Source organism: Podarcis erhardii, assembly GCF_964252035.2.
Source record: "Podarcis erhardii genome assembly, chromosome: 7".
NCBI classification, from domain to species: Eukaryota; Metazoa; Chordata; class Lepidosauria; order Squamata; family Lacertidae; genus Podarcis; species Podarcis erhardii.
The window spans coordinates 74,791,797-74,811,227 of NC_138511.1; the positions used below are offsets into that span (position 1 = coordinate 74,791,797).

Genomic DNA, 19,431 nt, shown 5'->3' on the forward strand with positions numbered 1-19,431 from the left:
CTGCTTCCAGGATGATGGTTATTCACAGATCTTGCCGTGAGTTCTGTTCTGCGGCACTGACACAAAGATCTTCCTCAATGAGAAAGCAGCACCAGCAGAGGGCCTCCCTGCACCAGGAAAAATCTTCAGGGGGCTTCCAGACTGTCACTGTTTTCGGGTTGGATTCAATCAGATACCAGCTAATTCACGTTATGCAATAACAGTTGCTTGGGAAGTCTTGCACAACAAAGCTGCTTCTTCTCCAAATATTGGCCTTTTTGGTGTAATGAATGTGATGGGAAAATGCACTGGGAAGTGAAGGGGTGACACTTGCTTTGGCTCAGTCTTGAGAAGAGTGCAGGTTTCTGGTCCTCATGCCTGGCAAAATTTCATAAGCCTGAAGAGGTTGGGCTGATCAGACAGGGGTAAAAAAAAGAAGTGACGCTTCTGTGTTTTGCATAGTTTCTTTCCCTTTCCTGTGATTCTGTAGTTCCCACAGTGATTATAGAACAATACGATCAATGTAGTATAAACACCAACAATTGAGAAACACTTGCCTGTGAGCACTCCAGTTGGAGAACAGCCTTTACCAAAGGTGCCATGGGCTTTGAAGACACTCGAACTCAGGACTCAAGGGAGAAACGTGCTAAGAGGAAGGCATGCTTGGCAAATCCACATCATAATCAACTCCCGCCTAGAAACATATGTCCCCACTGTGATCTAGAATTGGCCTCCACAGTCACTAATGGACTCATTGGTAAAACCGTGTTTATGGAAGACAATCTTACTAGGCTACGAGTGGTCACCAAAGAAGAAGAATCCCATGACCTTTGCATTATCAGCACCACACTCTAACCAGCTGAGCTAACTGCCAAAGCAAAGGTGTTTATTCCTCATATATTTTCTAGATCATCGAACCCTATGCCTTCTTTGACATATAGAGCTAAGCCACCCTCAATGCACTTGGACATTTCAGTAGAGTCTATATTCAGCTATAACAATACCCTGCTATTTCTCTCTATTCCACCAGGTTTCCAATAAACTCCCAGGAGGCTTCTTCCGTTAGTTGGAATTAGTTCATGAAATGAGCATAGCTCAGTGGAAATCCCAAATTCCATTTAGGGTTGTATCCAACTTGAGTTCTACTCAGTGAAATGAATGGTCCTAAGTTAGTCATATCCAATAATTTCAATGTATGTATCTTGAATAACATTGGATACAAATATTTGAACTTAATATATGTATGTGTGTGTGTGTGTGTGCATGCATGTGTTGTTGTTGTTGTTGTTGTTGTTTTAAATATACATATATCCTTACATGCATATTGCTTTTTTGTTGTTTTAACTGTTTTTCTATACGTAACTGTTTTATGTATGTTTTCATCACACTGGAGGCACCATTTCTGTATACAGTGGTACCTCGGGTTAAGTACTTAATTCATTCCGGAGGTCCGTTCTTAACCTGAAACTGTTCTTAACCTGAAGCACCACTTTAGCTAATGGAGCCTCCTGCTGCCGCTGCACCGCCGGAGCCCGATTTCTGTTCTTATCCTGAAGCAAAGTTCTTAACCTGAAGCACTATTTCTGGCTTAGTGGAGTGTGTAACCTGAAGCGTATGTAACCTGAGGTACCACCGTACATTAACTGTGTATCCTATTGCTACCCCTATTTGAATCACTAAGAACTAAGGATAGGAGGTGGAATTTTGTTCAGTTTGAATTTTAGTGCAAGCCTACCTAATTTGTGCTTTCCAAAACAATATGCAAACCCAAACACAGCCATTGTTTAATATTTGCACTTCTTTGTATACAAAAATGCATACAATAGGAGAAAGGTGCATAAAACTGTATATAATCGTGAAAATAGCCTGGAGTGCCAACTTGAATAAAATATTGGGGAGCCCAGGTAAACCCCATCCCAAATAATGAATCACAAGATGCTGTGAATACCCATCATTTGAATGGCAATGCCCATCAACTTGAAGGGGGTGCTCAAACATTTTATTGGGGGGGCAAAGGGACCTTGGCCCCTAGGAGTTGGCACCTATGAAAATAGAACACACACAAACTGCTTTCAAGAATGCATATATTAGGAGAAATTTGCACTAAAATACTGAGAAATTATCATGAGGATTTTCAAAATGCAAACTGATGCAGAAATGTGGTGACCTGAAGACTGGGGGGGGGGGGGAGAGACAGAGAATCCAAAATTGATATCTTCACACCAATCCCTCCCTAGAACACACTAGAATATTCTGCTAAACATTAGAAATAACTTCCTGATGGTACCAGGTCTTTGACTATGGAGCTTGAAAGGTGGTGGGCTCTCTGCTCGTTCAAAAAAGTTAAGCAGACTCTAGATCAGGCATAGGCAAACTCGGCCCTCCAGATGTTTTGGGACTACAACTCCCATGATCCCTGGCTAGCTAACAGGACCAGTGGTCAGGGATGATGGGAATTGTAGTCCCAAAACATCTGGAGGGGAGGGCTGAGTTTGCCTATGCCTGAGCTAGATGGTCAGCTATCCTTCCAAATACTATGATTGCTTTCAGAGTTGTTAAAGACTATATCTAGCTTGTTCTTTTTTCAAGCAATGTACCCATGGAGTGTTGGACTTAACCTGAGAACAGGGCAGATTGGAGGAGACCCTTGATAAAGTACCATTTGGTGGGGCTGTTCATATGCCAGCTGGTCCCCTATAGATTATCCAGGTGGAAGCTGGAGCATCAGGGATCTGTGTCTTGGAACCTTCATTTAATTTCCCATAATGCCCTTGTTGTAGCATCACTCCAAGGTACATGGTAGACTCAGCCACCTTTTCTAGAGTGGGAAGCAAAAGCAGGCCTCATTGGCGAGTTTTTATGGGTCCCAGGCAGCTGCCTGGGGAGCATGCTAATGCCATGGGGAGACCTGGGTTCGAATCCCCATTGATTTGGTGGGATAAGGTCAGTTGCTAGCCATGTGTGTGTGTTAATCTGCACTTCCGGTAGGGACTGTGAGATACAGACATGTGATTAATAGAATGAACATGGAACTCTTGTTCTGAGATCTAATCTCACACCCAGGAAGATCAGTGTCACCCATATGATTTTTGTGAAGGCAACACCAGCTGTGCAGTTAGATAATTTTACACTCTGGGGATTTAATGCCCCCCCTCTCACTTGTTTTAGGTGGTAATATGTATTCAGAGGGCCAGCCCTACCATTAGGCAAAGTGAGGAGAATGTCCTCAGGTGGCAAATATTGGGGAGCAACAGCAATTCCCTGGTTGTTCATCTTAAGCTCTAGGACCATCTTCCACTGTATAGGCTACATGGCTTGCCCTGCACTGAGCTGCTGTCTTCAGGTGCTGTGTGGAGGACGCTATCCTGACACCAGTGCTGAAGATCCAGCAGCCAGGCTAGTCAACTTCTCAACACAAGAGAGGCCCCTATGTTGTCCTTTGCTTCAGAGGGCAAAACAACTTGGGCCAACCCTGAATTGGGGCCCCTCTTGCTCATTGCAGAAGAGCGTTAGAAGGGCCCTGCTTGAATCAGGCCCGAGACCCAGCTTCTCCATCATCCTATTCTGACAGTGACCAGGCATATGCCTGTGGGAAGTGGAGCTGACACGCAGTCGCGTTGGCTAGTGCTAGCCATTATCCGCCATGAATTAGTCCAATCCTCTCTCGAGCTAGCGGCCATCACTACCTCTTGCGGAAGCAAATTCCAGAGTTTTGATGTGCTGGGTGACAATAATGATTCCCCATCTCCTCCTTTCCCTCCAATCTCATTTGCCTCCCCACTGTAGGTTGGTAGCTGTGCCAGCCGGGAGCTTGCATTCCTATTGGTTGGCAGCTTTCTCTCGCTCTCTCTCGCTCTCTCTCTGGTCTCTCTGTGTGTGCGCGTGTGTACACGCGGCGGTGATGTATCTGCGGAGACAAGAGCGGAGCAGAGAGAAAGGGAGGAAGGAGCGGAGAGGGAAACGGGTGCAACGGGCTGCATGCACTTAGAAGAATGGCTGTTTGGGGTTAGATCTTTCCTATCAGCCCCAAATCGATTAGCTGATTCTATTTCGTTTCTCTCCTAGGTGGAGAAGTCGATTGATTATCTATCTATATATACATACACTTAGATCTTTAGCGATCACAGCAATCAGAGCCGCAGGCAAAGCGGATTGCAAGATCCGCAGGCGGCGGTAACCCGGGAGCTTCTGCGCCGCCGAAAGGGAGTCGAAAAGGGACCCATTGCCGGATCCAGGCGCAGGCTGCGGAGAAGGCGCCTTGCACGCCACCGCGGAGGCCGGCGAGACCATGACTGCGGGAGCGCGGAGCAAGGCGCTGCCGCCTCGGGATTAGGGCCCACGCGGACGCGACCGGTCGCTTTGCGCGAGCGGGGAAAGCAGAGCCTCCGCCGCCGGGAAGGCGCCCCGCCGGCCGGGCTGCTCGCCTGGGGCCCCTGCGAGGCTGGAGGATGGGCTGGCGCCTGGGGCTCGGCGGCGCCGGCGCCCCGCTGCTGCTGCTGCTGCTCCTGGCCGGGCCGGGCAGCGGCGGCCGAAAGTACCCCAAGCGCAAGTGCCCGGGGGGCTGCACCTGCTTCAAGGACACGGCCATCTGCGAGAGGGTCAAGGAGATCCCACGAGACCTGCCCCAGAACCTCTTCTCCCTGTAAGCGACCTTCTCTCCGGGGTGCGGGTGGGGGGGATTGGAGGCGGTGGAGGGGCTCGGGGAATGTCGCCCCCCACTCCACGCAGAAACCCCGCTTCCCTTTCCCTTACAAGCAGGCCGAATACATGCATATCCTCGAGCACCCCTTGCTTGGAGAAGGTGGGCAGCAGGGGGTTAAAAAGGAGATAGATATAGATAGATGGATAGATAGATAGATAGATAGATAGATAGATAGATAGACAGACAGATAGATGATAGATAGATAGATAGATAGATGATAGATAGATGATAGATAATTTGCTTAGGTTTACACTTGATTCAGGGTGGCTCCAGTTCATTGAGGAGGGGCTGGGCTAGGGGGTTCATCTCCTAAAAGTTTGGGGTCAGGACTTTAATAATTTAGAGGAGGGGGTGCTATCTACAGACTCCCTTGACTCCCCCGCCCTCTCAATTTCACCCGGCTCCCCTGCCCCACCAGCCTTCGAAAAACAGCCCCTTAAGGATGGGTGAGGGACTCTCCCAAAAAGAAAGGTGAATGGCTCTTTTTTAACTGCCCTCTCCCCCCACATCGGAACCCTGGACATGGGGCCGCCACCGTGGGGAGGGTTATTGCCTGTGAGAATCAGCAACCAGCCCTTGGGGTGTGCTCTCCCACCCACCCTCCATTTCCTTCCCTGCCAGTAGTTCTGGTTGGATGTTGATTTCCCTGCTTGGCATCGTTTAGCACATTTATTCATTTCTAATTGCAAAACGATTTTTGGCAGCACATAAAGGTGGATGCCCTGCTTCTCCCCTCTCCACATGGCTGTGTGGTGCAGTGATGGTGGATCCTTGGTGGTTAGCTGTGGGGAATCTGGAAGGTTTCGGGGACCCAGCGCTTTGAACCCGTGTGGGGGAGAAGAATCATCTCCTTCCCAAATTGTACTGGATTGGCGAGCCCAAGAATGTGCCCTCGGGGCCTTAGATCCCTTGCCTGTTCCCTAGAGCAACACCTCTAGTGGCTGCTACACTGCCCAGCTGCTACCTCCAGCGGTGGCATCCAAGGGTCAGGACAAGAGTCTATCCAAGGTGTGCCTCAAGCGCTCGCCCCCACCCCATAGACTGGAGAGATAACTTGCAGGTGAAAACATCTGCAGATCTCTCAGGGATTGCTCTGCTGTTGCAGAGATGCAGGCATGCAGCTCCCTGGAGACCCTTGGAAGTGAGTACAGGAACCCTAGGTTTAAACACAATGTGTACTCCAGGAAAGCTTAGAGACATTCCACAGAAACACACAACCACTCTAGCTGCTGCATAAAAAAAACAGAGGCATATTTCAGCTCAGCTCTCTCTGTGCAGCAATGAAGGGGTTTTTTATGGGTGGTGGTGGGAAGACAACAACGTTTGGGCTTTGAAACGCTGTTTTTTTTTTAGAGTTCTGTGGTCAGGATGCTTTGGGGTTTGAGCTCCTTCAAGTCTGGGCAGGCTCAGTTTGGGGCTGACTGTGCCATCCTTCATGGGGCTTGCTGGTGCTGCCAGGCTGCCTGCAGCTGACATCTTTCCTCACATCATCCACTTTCCACCCACCCTTCCTTTCTCTTTCCTCCCCCTCTCGCTCCTTCCTCTCTCTGCAGGTCTCTAATTCGCTCAGGATTCACCGAGATCTTAGCTGGCAGCTTTCAACAGGTGCCATCTCTCCAGCTGCTGTAAGGATTCCTGACACCTCGGTTGTGAGTGGTGTGTGTGGATAGACAATGCCTGGCATGCCTTTTGTTTTCTCCATGTGTGTGAGCCACATGAGAAGCTGTTCCCGTAAACCTCCCTTTCAGCCTGTGTGTCGCCCAGCGACGGTGAATCTCCTTAGGTCAATTTGTACTCTTTCGCTGCCTCTTGCTTTTGGATATGCACAGAGCAGGTGTGGGGAACCTTTGGCCCTCCAGAGGAGACTGAGCTACAGCTGCCATCATCCCTGACCATGCTTGCTGTGTCTGATGGGAGTTGGCACTGTGGTCTAAACCATTGAGCCTCTTGGACTTGCCGATCAGAAGGTCGGTGGTTCGAATCCCCACGACGGGGTGAGTTCCTGTTGCTCTGTCCCAGCTCCTGCCAACCTAGCAGTTCGAAAGCATACCAGTGCAAGTAGATAAATAGGTACCACTGCGGTGGGAAGGCAAACGGCATTTTCGTGCTCTCTGGTTTCCATCACAGTGTTCAGTTGAGCCAGAAGTGGTTTAGTCATGCTGGCCACATGACCCAGAAAGCTGTCTGTGGACAAACGCCGGCTCCCTCGGCCTGAAAGCAAGATGAGCACTGCAATCCCATAGTTGCCCATAGCTCAGCCACATCTGCTGGGCCAAAAGTTCCCCAGAAGTATGTGAGTCTATCCACCTAGCTGCCTTCTCTAGCCCAACCTGGTGGCCTGCAAATGTTTTGCGCTCCAACTCCCATCATCCCTGACCATTGGCCATGGTGGTTGGGGGCTGATGGGAGTTAAACAACATCTGGAGGACAACAGGTTTGGAAGGCTGGTTTAGTCAATTTGTCAGTTAGAAAGGTCATTGGAAGTTAGTAAAAGGTGCTCAGGGAATTTGTTATACACATTTATATTTTTATAAAAGTAACATCGCAAAAGAGGCATTTCCTCCAGTGTAAGAGACATCAGGCGGAATGCCTCTCCAAAAACAATGTCTGTTGCAACCATAGCTGTCAACTTTTCCCTTTTATTAAGGGAAATTCCCTTATTCCGAATAGGATTCCTCGCAAGAAAAGGGAAAAGTTGACAGCTATGGTTGCAACAAATGTGTGCACTGTCTTAAAAAATGCTTCTCTTCAGAACAAAGGTTATCTTTCTGCAAATTAATACAGATTTCATCAACTCATCCATCAGTTAATTGGCTTAAACTTGAACCATTAATCAACAATAGCAGCCCTGAAATTATATAGAAAGGTCCGGTGACTTCTGTTTCAGTGTATCTGAAGAAGTGTGCATGCACACGAAAGCTCATACCTAGAACTAACTCAGTTGGTCTTTAAGGTGCTACTGGAAGGAATTTTTTTATTTTGTTTTGACCATGGCAGACCAACACGGCTACCTATCTGTAACTGGAGCCCTGAAATTGATCAGCCTTATCAGTGACTGTTTGCAGATGCTCCTGTGAGTGTGGATTTCAGGAGGGAACTTGTACAGTTTCACAAGATTGGGCTTGTGGGTTAGTGCCGACACTTGATTTTGCGGTACATGTGATGGTGTCCGTTGGTGTGTCTGTGTGTGCCCCCCGTGAGCATGTCTTTCTCACATCTGTGCAATTGTATTTGTACAATTTTCATGGATACTTGCTTGTGCCCTACTCCTGCTTAAGGGGTGGGTGAGAGAATCTCACGCACCGCAAGAAGAGCCAAGTGGGATGGAAATAGTGAGCAAAGGCCTTCGTTCCAATCTGCGCTGGTGCAGGGCGGAGGAAGTTTCTCATTGGCATGATAGCAGTGCTTAATGAGAGAGAGAGAGAGAGAGAGAGAGAGAGAGAGAGAGAGAGAGAGAGAGAGAGAGAGAGAGAATGTACCCATATGAATCCTGAACCTTTGATCTGGAAGTCCCCTAACTGCAGGTGTGTGGATAGAAATGGCCCACACATGTTCTACAAAGAAATGCATATTCTGTTCATGCTCCAAGTCACTGTTTTCTCTGTCATTCTGTCACATATTCCAACCTTGATCCCTTGGGTTGAAGAGCAGATTTGGGGGCCAAACCCTGCCGAGCCATGGGCGTAGGCAGGGGGCGCAGGAGGGCCAGCTCCCCCCCCCCCCAATCAAGTAAAACAATAGAAATACTTAACTAACTGACCAATCACGTCGGTTCTGCCCCCCCAATAAAAGTCCTGCCCCCCCCAACAAAAATCCTGGCTATGCCCATGTGCTGAGCTCTAGCTAATGACAAGAGCAAGGGTGGGGCTGGTGCAGGATGCTCTGGCATAACACTCTGGGCACCCCACTAGATCTCTCCATTACAGCTAAGGGGTGATTGGCAGGGCCCTTTCCTTCCTGATGACCTTCCAGCTGCGAGTAGACCAAGGTCTTGGTACTAGTGAGATAGCTCCCCACTGAGTCCTCTTTCGCCCACCATAGGAACACCAGATTGTGAGTGTGTTTTAACTCTTTTGGACGGTAGCGACAGTAAGCCTTGCTACCATGCCCTCCCAAACCTAGAGGGCACCTTGATGCAAGATGCAGTGATTTGGGTCGCAAGCCCTGCTCCCTGTCTTCCATCCCAGACTTGGTTACCGTCCCCGTCGTATGCCCCAGTGTCTGACCTGCCTGCTTCTTCCCCCAATCCCCCAACCCCTAGCTTGATCACTTACAACTCCCTGGAACTGATCGGGGACGACGCCTTTGTGGGACTCATACACCTGGAGTACTTGTGAGTGTGCAAGGGGGCATCAGGGGAGGGTTGGGGGCAGCCATGCGCTTTGGGGGTGGGGTGGAGTGGGGCTAGGCATAAATGACCCAGGAGGGTAAGGGGTTGGGATGGATATTTGGGGTAAGCTTGAGTCACTTTAGGAGGTGAATCCATATTAAAAGAGGACAACTTATTAAAGATCTCCCTAGTTGACTACGCTTTAATTTTGTTACTTAATCTTCGCTTAACTTCAAGTACACTTCCATAGACTACAACATCAGTGAATTTTTTTGAAAGGAAACATGCTGTTTTAAATGTGCATAATGGTATGATTTAATAAATTAATAGAAATTATTCATATTTACATAAATAATAATAGGCTAATTAAACAATCTATATGGCCTTTTAAACTGGGGTGTGGGATATTGGTTTTGTTTGTTATTATGGTATGTATTTATGTGTTTTTATATTGTAAAATGCCCTGTGATCTTCAGATGAAGGGTGGTATAGAAGCTTAATAATAATAATAATAATAATAATAATAATAATAATAATAGTGAAAGATAGGTTTGCAACCTCTTTCGGCTAGTTCAGATGTGACCTCAAACCAGATGCGGTACCAAGAATTATGTAAATGAGCCTCTGTGCTCTCACATTCACTACACCTTCCACACTACTCCTCACACTCTCTGGTTTCCTTCTGATGTAGCAGCAATCCACAGTTTGCTGTTACATCCAAACTGGGCAACCTGTGGCCTGGGCAAACCACGAATTGCCTTCAACAAACCAGGAATGCAAACCCGGTCCAAAACTGTGGTTTGTAGGAAAACTGTGGCTTACACCAACCATGGATTGGTCTGGTTCAGGCCACTAAACTATGGTTTGCCACTAAGCCAGAAGCAAGAGAGGAATTCAGAGTGTGAGAGAGATGAGATAGGAAGGTATGAGCCTCTGTGCCTGGATCCAGCACATATAGGTTTTATAGATAAGATTTGCCATTTCAGGCTTCTAACCCCCTTTGCCCCCTGTCCCTGCTCCATCCCTTGAAGCTATGAATATCACCATTAAACTTCTGAGGCTGGCTACCTTGTTTCCCCTTTAGTTGTCCCTCCACTGCTGTCTTCCCGAATTGTGACTTAATTGTTCTTTCCACATGTAGGTTCATTGAGCAAAACAGGCTTGAAGCAATCTCTAAGAACGCCTTCCGAGGTCTCAAGAACCTCCTCTACCTGTGAGTGATTTTTTTGACCCACTCCTAATTCCAGTCTAGCCCTTAACCCAAACAATCTCACTTCCCAACATGGCATCCAGCCGCCACACATCTCCATACTTGTCCTCTCCTGCTCTCCACCTTACACTTCCTTGCATTTTCCCCAAACACCAGATTTCCAAATGATGTTGGATTCCAGCTTCCAGACTGTTCTCATCATCCCTCACTGCTCCCAGCGTCCCCAAATCCAACTCCCATCATTCGTGACCAGTAGCAAAACGTCTTTTGCAGACCCTCTTGGTTCCTAATACACATCCCCTTTATTTAAACTGTGTTTCCTTCACTTCCACTGCAAAGTTCTCCTTCCCCAGCCCCGCAAACTGAGGATGTGTACGTTGCCTTCCTTTTAAGTGCTTTCCCTGCCAGTGTGGTGTAGTGGTTAAGAGCGGTGGACTTGTAATCTGGTGAACCGGGTTCGCTTCCCCGCTCCTCCACATGCAGCTGCTGGGTGGCCTTGGGCTAGTTACACTTCTCTGAAATCTCTCAGCCTCACTCACCTCATGGAGTGTTTGTTGTGGGGGAGGAAGGGAAAGGAGGTTGTTAGCCGCTTTGAGACTCCTTAGGGTAGTGATAAAGCGGGATATCAAATCCAAACTCTTCTTCTTCTTCTTGCCCACAGGAATTTGGCTAACAATAACCTGCAGACCTTACCAAGGAACCTGTTCCAGGGCTTAGATGCTTTGACTTCAGTGTGAGTGTGGGGCTAAGGGGGAGGAGGGTTGTGGGTGTGGAGTACATGGGGGATGTGGGGCACTTCCTGGCAGTCACTAATTTTGGGTGGGATTCAGTTGCTTCCTGGCAAAGTCAGGTTGCCACCATTAGAGTTGGTTGGGTGGTCTTGCGCTATTAACCCCCTTCCCTCAAAAGATCAGACGTCTTGCCATAATAAAAGTGAGGGGGGAATGCATGAGAAAGCACAGGACGATATTTGCTTTGGCACAAGTTCATCTAACCTCACAAACAAGTCAGAAGGAATGCTCTTGAAATAGCTAACGTTGTCTAACAGCTTAACATGAGTCGACAGTGTGATGCAGCAGCAAAACAAAACAAAACAAAACCCCTAATGCTATTTTAGGCTTCCTCATCAGAAGCATAGGGAAGTCATATTCCGCCACACCTGGAATACTGTGTCCAGTTCTGGCGCCACAATTTAAAAAGGATATTGACAAGCTGGAATGTATGCAGAGGAGGGTGACCAAGAAGATCAAGAGTCTGGAAACCAAGCCTTATGAGGAATGGTTGAAGGAGCTGGGTATGTTTAGTCTGGATAAGAGGAAATACGATAAGCATCTTCAAATATATCAAGGGCTGTCATATGGAAGATGGAACAAGCTTGTTTTCTCCTGCTCTGGAGGCGGCACTCGGAACAGTGGCTTCAAAATACAAGAAAGGAGATTCTGGCTAAACATTAGGAAGAACTTTCTGACAGTAAGAGCTGTTTGACAGTGGAATGGTCTTTCCTGGGAGGTTGTAGAGTCTCCTTCCTTGGAGGTTTTTAAGCAGAGGTTGGATGGCCATCTGTCACAGATGCTTCAGTGGAGATTTCTGCATCGCAGGGGGTGGAATCCCTTCTAACTCTACAATTCTTGGATTCTAAAAGCTCATAGTGATTCAGTTACCTCTCCGCTGCTGGCAAGGAGTGAAGTCAAAAGCGCATTGGAGTCTCTTGCAAAGGAAAGCCAAAGAGGAGGACCGAATGTCACAAGCTCTGCGTGGGTGGAGATTAATTTGCTCGGCTAATTGTGGGCACAGTTGCTGAAGCAGCGACAGTTTTCAAAACAGTGCCACCCCAAGCTATGTTCACCATCCTAACCTAATTACAAAAGGATGCCAAAGTTGACTTTTTTGTGTAAGAGGGGAGGGAGCAAGGCTGGGGCGGGACAAGGGAAGAGGGCAGGGATAGCCAACATGGTGCCCTTCAGAAGCTTTTGAACTGAAACTCCATAGAACTGTAGAATTGGAAGGGACCCTGAGAGTCATCTAGTCCAGCCCCCATCAATGCAGGTATCTAATCTAATAATGATAACACTGGCTGGGCCTAGGTCCACATTTCAGCTGCCCTCACCCTAGTGTTGGTCCCAAACTTTCCTGGCAGGGACTTGCGGGGGAACGCTTTCCACTGCGACTGCAAACTCAAATGGCTGGTGGAGTGGCTGGGCGAGACCAACGCCCAGGTGGAGCCCATGGAGTGCCGGTCACCGCCAGAGCTGAACCGCACCAAAATCAGCGACCTCCGCCCTGCAGGCTTCAACTGCATCACTACAGGTAGGTCATCGCTTTCTTCCCTGTGCTTCCCCCACCTGGAAGAGGATCCCCACCACCACCTTCACTCAAGGACGGCCGAAGACATTTTGTACAGAGGTGGAGGAAGGGGGCGCGGTGGGGGCGGGCCAGCCCAGGTGTCACCACTGAGGGGGGTGACAAAATGCTGGGCAGCACTGACTGCAGGGCCTGCAGTGTACCGGAGCCATGCGCCTCTCCGGGGAGTGATGCAGTGGCTTGGGTGCCCGCAGGCTCCACGCTGCCCCAAACGGTTCGCTCGCCGCCTTCCCCTCAGCTGTAGGGCAGCTGAATGGGAGGAGACAGGCAGACTCCTTGGAGGCCCCACGGAGTGTCCTGCCCCGGCTGGCCCCACCCCACAGATGGCTGGCCCCACCCCTGGGCACAGGGCCCATGCACCACCCCAGGGGCCCAATCAGCTTGCTCCGCCACTGATTTTGTAAACCACTTTTGGGTCTCGTCTGATGCAAAGCAGTATATAAATATGCAAAATAAACAAGAACCCCAACCTGCTACAGTTCTTTTGGGATTCCCTGTCCTCTTATTCCAGCCCCTCCAGTCTGTTCTCTTCTGCCACTCTCCTGTCATTGTTTTCAACAGGAGTGCCAGCTTGGCTCCGCGACTGTGGGTACCCGGGGCCATTGATCGTGCAAGGCCCTGGCACCAAAATTTGTGGGTGCCCGGCACCTTCATGGGAATTTTATGGGTGCTCAGGCACCCAGGGCCCCAGGGAGTTGGCACCAATGGTTTTCACATATAGCAGGTGTTTGCTGATTGAGGAGTCAGGTTGCCTGCCCATCAGATGCCAAGAAGATGAAGAACTACACATCTTTTAGAAGACATCTGAAGGCAGCCCTGTATCAGGAAGTTTTTAATGTTTGACATTTTATTATGTTTTTACTTTATATTTTGCTGGAGGCCGCCCAGCCAGATTAGTGGGGTATAAATGTTGTTGTTGTTGTTGTTGTTGTTGTTGTTGTTGTTGTTGTTGTTGTTGTTGTTGTTGTCAGCTTCACCTTGCATTCAAGGCCCTGTTTGTGGGATTCTTAATGTCATCTGTTTTGGGATACTGGACTTGAATACTTGAGGGGTTTGAACCTCATGAGGTTGGTGGACTCCAACTTCCATCAGCCCAGCCAGGATGGCCAGCAGTTAGGGATGATGGGATTTGTAGTCCAGGATCATCTGGAGAGTCACAGGTTCCTCACCCCTGAGATAAGCCTTTCGGTCTGATCTAGGATGACTCCTTTTATGGTTCTTAGGTTCTTCATGGGTGACAAACATGATCAAGAATATACATGGTGTAGGTGGAAAGAGGATAGAGGAGAAGCTTTTCTCCTTTCAAATGACTAGAACAGGGTTTCCCAGACTTGGGTCTCCAGCTGTTTTTGGATTACAGTTCCCATCATTCCAGGCCACTGGTCCTGTTAGCTTGGGATGATGGGAGTTGTAGTCCAAAAACGGCTGGAGACCCATGTTTGAGAAACCCTGCACCAGAAGTTGGGATTGTCCAATTGAATTTTTGGGGCATCAGTGCAGGGCAGACCAAAGGAAACACTCTTGTCACCTGGTGGGATTTGCCACCATGAGATGTGGTGGCCATGGTCTTTTAAAGTTGATTAGAGAGAGTTCTGAGACGCAGATAAAAAAGGTGTCATTCAGCCCTTGTGCCTGAGGGTTTAAAAGCAGTACTGTAAATAAATACAGAGAGCCTATGATGTGGGTGAGTGGGCATTTAAGGCAAGCCTGGGGAACATGCCCTTATTGATTAATAGTGTTTCAGCCAGCTGAGTTGTCCCCACTCAGGACAGTTGAAGCAAATGGAAGTGGAGGAGGTCCTTTCCTGTTCTAGTTCTAACCTCCACCCTCTTTCCTGCAGACCTTGTTCTCTTCGACACGCTACCTGAGCAGTCGCTCTCGGTTGAAACCTTCATGAACAACAAGGAACAGAACTTGGTCATTGCCCAGCCCTTCACTGGCCGCTGTAGCTTCTTGGAGTGGGACCACGTGGCCGGGAAATTCCGCACCTATGCCAGCATTAACGGTGAGCTATGCACCCACTTCCTCTCCTGACTCTATTAGAGACCCTGTCTTACATCCTGGGAAGCAGAAGAGCTTTAGCCCAGTGGTAGGGCATCGGCTTTACATGCCGAAGGTCCCTGGTTCAATCCCCAGCATCTCCAGGTAGGACTGGGAAGGTTCCCTTGCCTGAATCCCTGGAGAGCTGCTGTCAATCATTGCAGACAATACTGGACTAGATGATCAGAAAGTAAAAGCGGTTTTCTATGCTCCTTATTCGTGGGCAAGGTCAGCAGCAATACATGAGTGTGGGAGAAAGCTTGAGAGTTAATATTTGTAGGAAGGCTCATTGTGTCCCAGGTGCAGCAAGGGAAGAACCTCCTCTGATGTAGCTGCTAGTGTTAAATAGGCTGGCTGGGGTTTGAGGTGTGAGGTCAGGGATGGCGAACCCGTTCACACACTCCCAGACATTGTTGGACTCCAATTCCCATAAGCCCTTGCCTGCATGGCCAATGGTCAGACATGGTGGGAGGTGTAGCCTAGCAAGATCTGGGGGAATGCAAGTTCCCTACCTATGTTCTACATTTCACTTGTGTTTTTATCCTCTAAGAAACCGATAAGATCATTAGGGCTGGGTGATATATCAATGTATCATCCACTTTGAGGTCCGTATTGTGACATAGGCTTCATAATTTTTGACCTGCCAATATATCGCGAAGCATGATGTTTGTGTGTGCGCACCATGCAAAAATCGCAATGCAGGGGGAAACCGTGAAGCCAGCCCAATGTCTTTACATAGCTCCATCCTTATTTCAGACATCGTGATGATAGATAGATAGATAGATAGATAGATAGATAGATAGATAGAATAGATATAGATAGATATCACAATGTTTAGCTGGTAATATATCACAATGTTGAAAACCAGATATTGCCCAGCCCTAAAGATCATTCATGTTTCCCTTCTTACGGAAGCCAGAGAAGACTTCCATGTCTCTGTAGTATGACACTGAACACTTGCCCACCCATCCGCCATTTTGTCTGTGTTCCGTTGGGCCTTCTCCATAGCTGCTGTTTCTTTCAACTGTAGCCTCTCTAACATCACGCAAAGGAGCAGGTCACCATTCGTTCTCTCCACACCGTCTCCACTTCCTAGGCTCGTCCACGGTGGTCTGCAAACCCCTGGTGATCGACAGCCACCTCTTTGTGGTAGTGGCTCAGCTGTTCGGAGGCTCGCATATCTACAAGCGGCACGAAGCGGCGGCGGGGGGCTTTGTGCACATGCAGGCCATTGACGGCTCCCGCATCCGCAAGCCCAACGACATTGAGGTCTTCCGCGTAGAGGGAGACTGGTATTTCATCATGGCCGACAGCTCCAAGGCCGGCTCCACTACCCTGTATCGCTGGAACGGGCATGGCTTCTACTCGCATCAGTCTCTGCACCCCTGGTATCGTGACACAGATGCTGAGTTCCTAGAGATTGCTGGCAAACCCCACCTCATCTTGGCCAGCAGCTCTCAGCGCCCCGTCGTCTACCAGTGGAATAAGCAGCAGTTTGTCCGCCGCACAGATATCCCTGACATGGACGATGTCTATGCCGTCAAGCACTTCAAAGTCAAGGAGGATGTCTACGTTTGCCTGACGCGATTCCTTGGTGACTCCAAGGTGAGGCTGGCAGAATCATCACCAAGTCCCAATTTGCTTCTCAGTAGGACAGGTGTGGGGAATCTTTGGCCTTCCAGATGTTGCTACAGCTACAGTTCCCATCAGCCCCAGCAAGCGTGGGCAATGGCAGTTGTAGTTGAACAATGCCTAGAGCAGGGTTTCCCAACCTTGGATCTCCCAAGCTGTTGTTGGACTATAGCTCCCATCATCCCTAGCTAACAGGGGCCATGGTCAGGTAGGATGGGAATTGTGGTCCTAAAACAGCTGGAGACCCAAGTTTGGGTAACACTGGTCTAGAGGGCCAGGGTTTCTTCACGCCTGCAGTGGGGGAATGTGCTTATGCTCAGTGGAAAGGTGTTGAAACTGCCCTTGGTCCACTCTCATGTACAGCACTGCATGTTTCTGAATGTTGAGGTGTGGTGGGTGTTGAACCTGGCAGCCTAGAGGTAAAGGAAGCCCTGAGCAGGGAAGTAGATATGGAGTGCTCCTGAAGTCTGCTTTCAGACACATTAGGCTGCATTAGTAGAACCACAGTTTCCAAGCCACGGCAAAGAAATGCCACTTATTCCACATTAACCAGACCTTATCTGGTGTAAAGTGCCCATTTCTGGGTGCTGCACATTAAGAAAGTAGTAGACAAATTGGTTGCGGTTCAGAGGAGGGCAGTAAAGATGGTCCTGTGTTGAAGAAACTGAGTGTGTTTAGAATGGAGACTATGATATGGCAGCATCTTCAAGCACCTGTCGTGCTTTATACAGAAAAGGACAAAGAGTGGTTCTTTATGCAAGGGAGTAAGGAGCTACCGAGGCACAAGGCCTACACTTGACCCAATAAACCATGGCTTATCAGTCCCAAACCCATCAGTTCCCTACGTGAGACTGCCCACATTCTAGTGACTGGTAAGAAATGAATGAATTTGTTATCCTGTCCTGGTCACGGTCTTTGTAAGTACATCAATCACCCAGTTCTTGGCTCAATTAGAAGTAGGATATGATAATATTATATCATTAATGTTGTTGTTGTTTTATACTCCACTCATCTGGCTGGGTTTCCCCAGCCACGCTGGGCAGCTCCCAACAAAATATTAAAAATACAATAAAGCATCAAACATTAATGTTCCCTAAACAGGACTGCCTTCAGATGTCTTCTAAAAGCCAGATAGCTGTTTATTTCCTTGACATCTGATGGGAGGGTGTTCCACAGGGCAGGCGCCACTACCAAGAAGGCCCTCTGCCTTGTTCCCTGTAACCTCACTTCTCACAGGGAGGGAACCGCCAGAAGGCCCTCGGAGCTGGACCTCAGTGTCCAGGCTGAATGATGGGGGTGGAGACGCTCCTTTAGGTATCCTGGGCCGAGGCCAAGGATATCCAACCCTGTGTTGCACTTTGCTGGAGTCTCCATCTTCCCAAGGGCACCTGAGCTCACGTTGCTCTCTGCCACCCACAGGTGATGCACTGGGACGGCTCCATGTTCCGAGATGTCCAGCAGATGCCTTCCCGCGGCTCCATGGTCTTCCAGCCGCTGAGCATCGCCGGTTACCGCTACGCCTTCCTAGGCAATGACTACTCCTTCAGCAAAGTGTACCTCTACGACCCCGTCACAGGGCTCTTCCAGCACTTCCAAGAGCTGAGCACCCAGGCCCCGCGCTCCTTCGCCCACCTCAGCATCGACAACCAGGACTTCCTCATCGCCTCCAGCTTCAAGGGCCAAACACATATCTACCGGCATGTCATCAACGATCAGAGTGCCTGAGCCTGGCGGTGGTGGGGTTGGGGGTGTCAAGGATAAGAGGCAGCCACCATGGGTGAGAGGAAGGGCAGGAGAGGAGCCAGCCCCTGGAGGAAGTGCAGTGCCAGAGGCAACTACTAGGAAGGCAGGACAGGAAGCAAGACGCTGCTGAGAGCAATTCTCCAGTGGCAGAGAAGGGTGGAGAGGACTGGGTAACAGCTAGCCAGTCGGTGGAAGACAGGCAAACTGAACAGCCACAATTCACTAGCACGTGAAAGTAATGGCAACAGGAACAGTCCACAGAATGCTTTAAACAAAAAACAACTGCTAGAACAAAGGATGTTGGAGATTGCAGGACCAAAAGCCCACAATGCTTTGCAGTGGGGCTAAACTGAGCATCTTCACGGATGGGGGCGTGCATATTTGGAGAAGCAAACCTTGCTTAAAATCAATCCGAATTTTGTTCCTGGTCGTTTCCCCCCGCTTAAAGCATGGATGCTCTCCATTTAAATACCGTTCCCCCTCACTAACGTGGATGAAGGCTTGTGTTTTCCCTCCCCAAGTCAACTTTTATTGTCTTTTTTAAAAAGGGTTCAGTGCAAACCGTTACTCCTTGCTTATTTTCTCTGCTCGCTTGTTGTTTTTACTACAAATTATTTCCCCTCCTTTTCAAATGCATGGTTGTTGTTTTCTAAATAAAATTTGTGCAATCCAGCAAAAGGTAAGCTGCAACCCTATACCCACTTATCTGGGAGCATGACCCGTGGAACTCAATGGGACCTACACCTGGGTCTAGGATTGCGCTATGTCATTGAAATCCGTGACATTTAATCGGCTGCTGCAAAGTCCCATTCTAGGTTTCCATTGAGACAAAATTGCAGAATTCCATGTATGGTTCTATGGAAGCAAGTGTCAATGGCATTCAATGAGACACCTGCAATTATTGACTGCTGGGTTGCAACAAATGTGTTTTTAATGGCCGTTTTCAGTCTTATGGTTTTTTGAATATTTTTAGGCACTACACAGTGTCTGGTTCTTAAAGCACAACTAAAGCACAAGCTTAGCTTTCAAGCACATGAGGTACCCCTGCTCCTTTTGATGTGGGTCAGGGGAGAAAACCAAGGGGGCACAGGGTAGGCTGGACTCACTGATAGGATGGGTGAGCAAAGGAGACTACAGAACTGAGAAAGGCTCCAGGGAGATCTGCCATGCATCTTAAGTACAGCATTTATCCTTTTACCTGTAAATAACCAGCATGTTGTTCAAATCCATCAACCTTCTTCCAGTAGTGGGCAGCACTGGCCTGCAAGGAGTACATGCTCTTACTGGAATCATGAGGATATTGAGCTGGCATCACCTGGGCAGAGGCTGCTTCTCCGACAGAGGCAGACCGCCGCCTTCTTCTGTCTCCCATTCATGACGTGGGGGTCCCACAACATGCGACCAATGTAAATAAAAATAGTATATTGTTCGTGG

The 19,431-nt window shown here is 48.7% G+C and overlaps 1 protein-coding gene across 3 annotated transcripts; it reads left to right on the plus strand.

Moving 5' to 3' along the window:
* The first annotated feature begins 3,852 nt into the window (after positions 1–3,852).
* On the plus strand, positions 3,853–19,431 carry LOC309345756 (leucine-rich glioma-inactivated protein 1-like). 3 transcript variants are annotated; one of them, XM_081869108.1, is made up of 9 exons: positions 3,855–4,621; positions 6,235–6,306; positions 8,943–9,014; positions 10,153–10,224; positions 10,883–10,954; positions 12,359–12,528; positions 14,423–14,587; positions 15,653–16,227; positions 17,674–19,431. In XM_081869108.1, the coding sequence occupies exons 1-9, from the start codon at positions 4,428–4,430 to the stop codon at positions 17,977–17,979; spliced, it is 1,698 nt and encodes a 565-aa protein (XP_081725234.1). In that variant the 5' UTR covers positions 3,855–4,427; the 3' UTR covers positions 17,980–19,431. The 3 variants fall into 3 exon arrangements, with proteins under 3 accessions (XP_081725236.1, XP_081725234.1, XP_081725235.1); XM_081869109.1 differs by having other exon boundaries at positions 15,719–16,227; XM_081869110.1 differs by lacking the exon at positions 8,943–9,014 and having other exon boundaries at positions 3,853–4,621.

Bases quoted from the DNA above. Each gene is read 5' to 3' on its own strand.
- LOC309345756 (XM_081869108.1), top strand. From the start codon at position 4,428: ATGGGCTGGCGCCTGGGGCTCGGCGGCGCCGGCGCCCCGCTGCTGCTG. The intron at 10,955-12,358 runs GTGAGTGTGGGG...CTTTCCTGGCAG, and splicing joins TTAGATGCTTTGACTTCAGT to GGACTTGCGGGGGAACGCTT. The intron at 16,228-17,673 runs GTGAGGCTGGCA...TGCCACCCACAG, and splicing joins GATTCCTTGGTGACTCCAAG to GTGATGCACTGGGACGGCTC.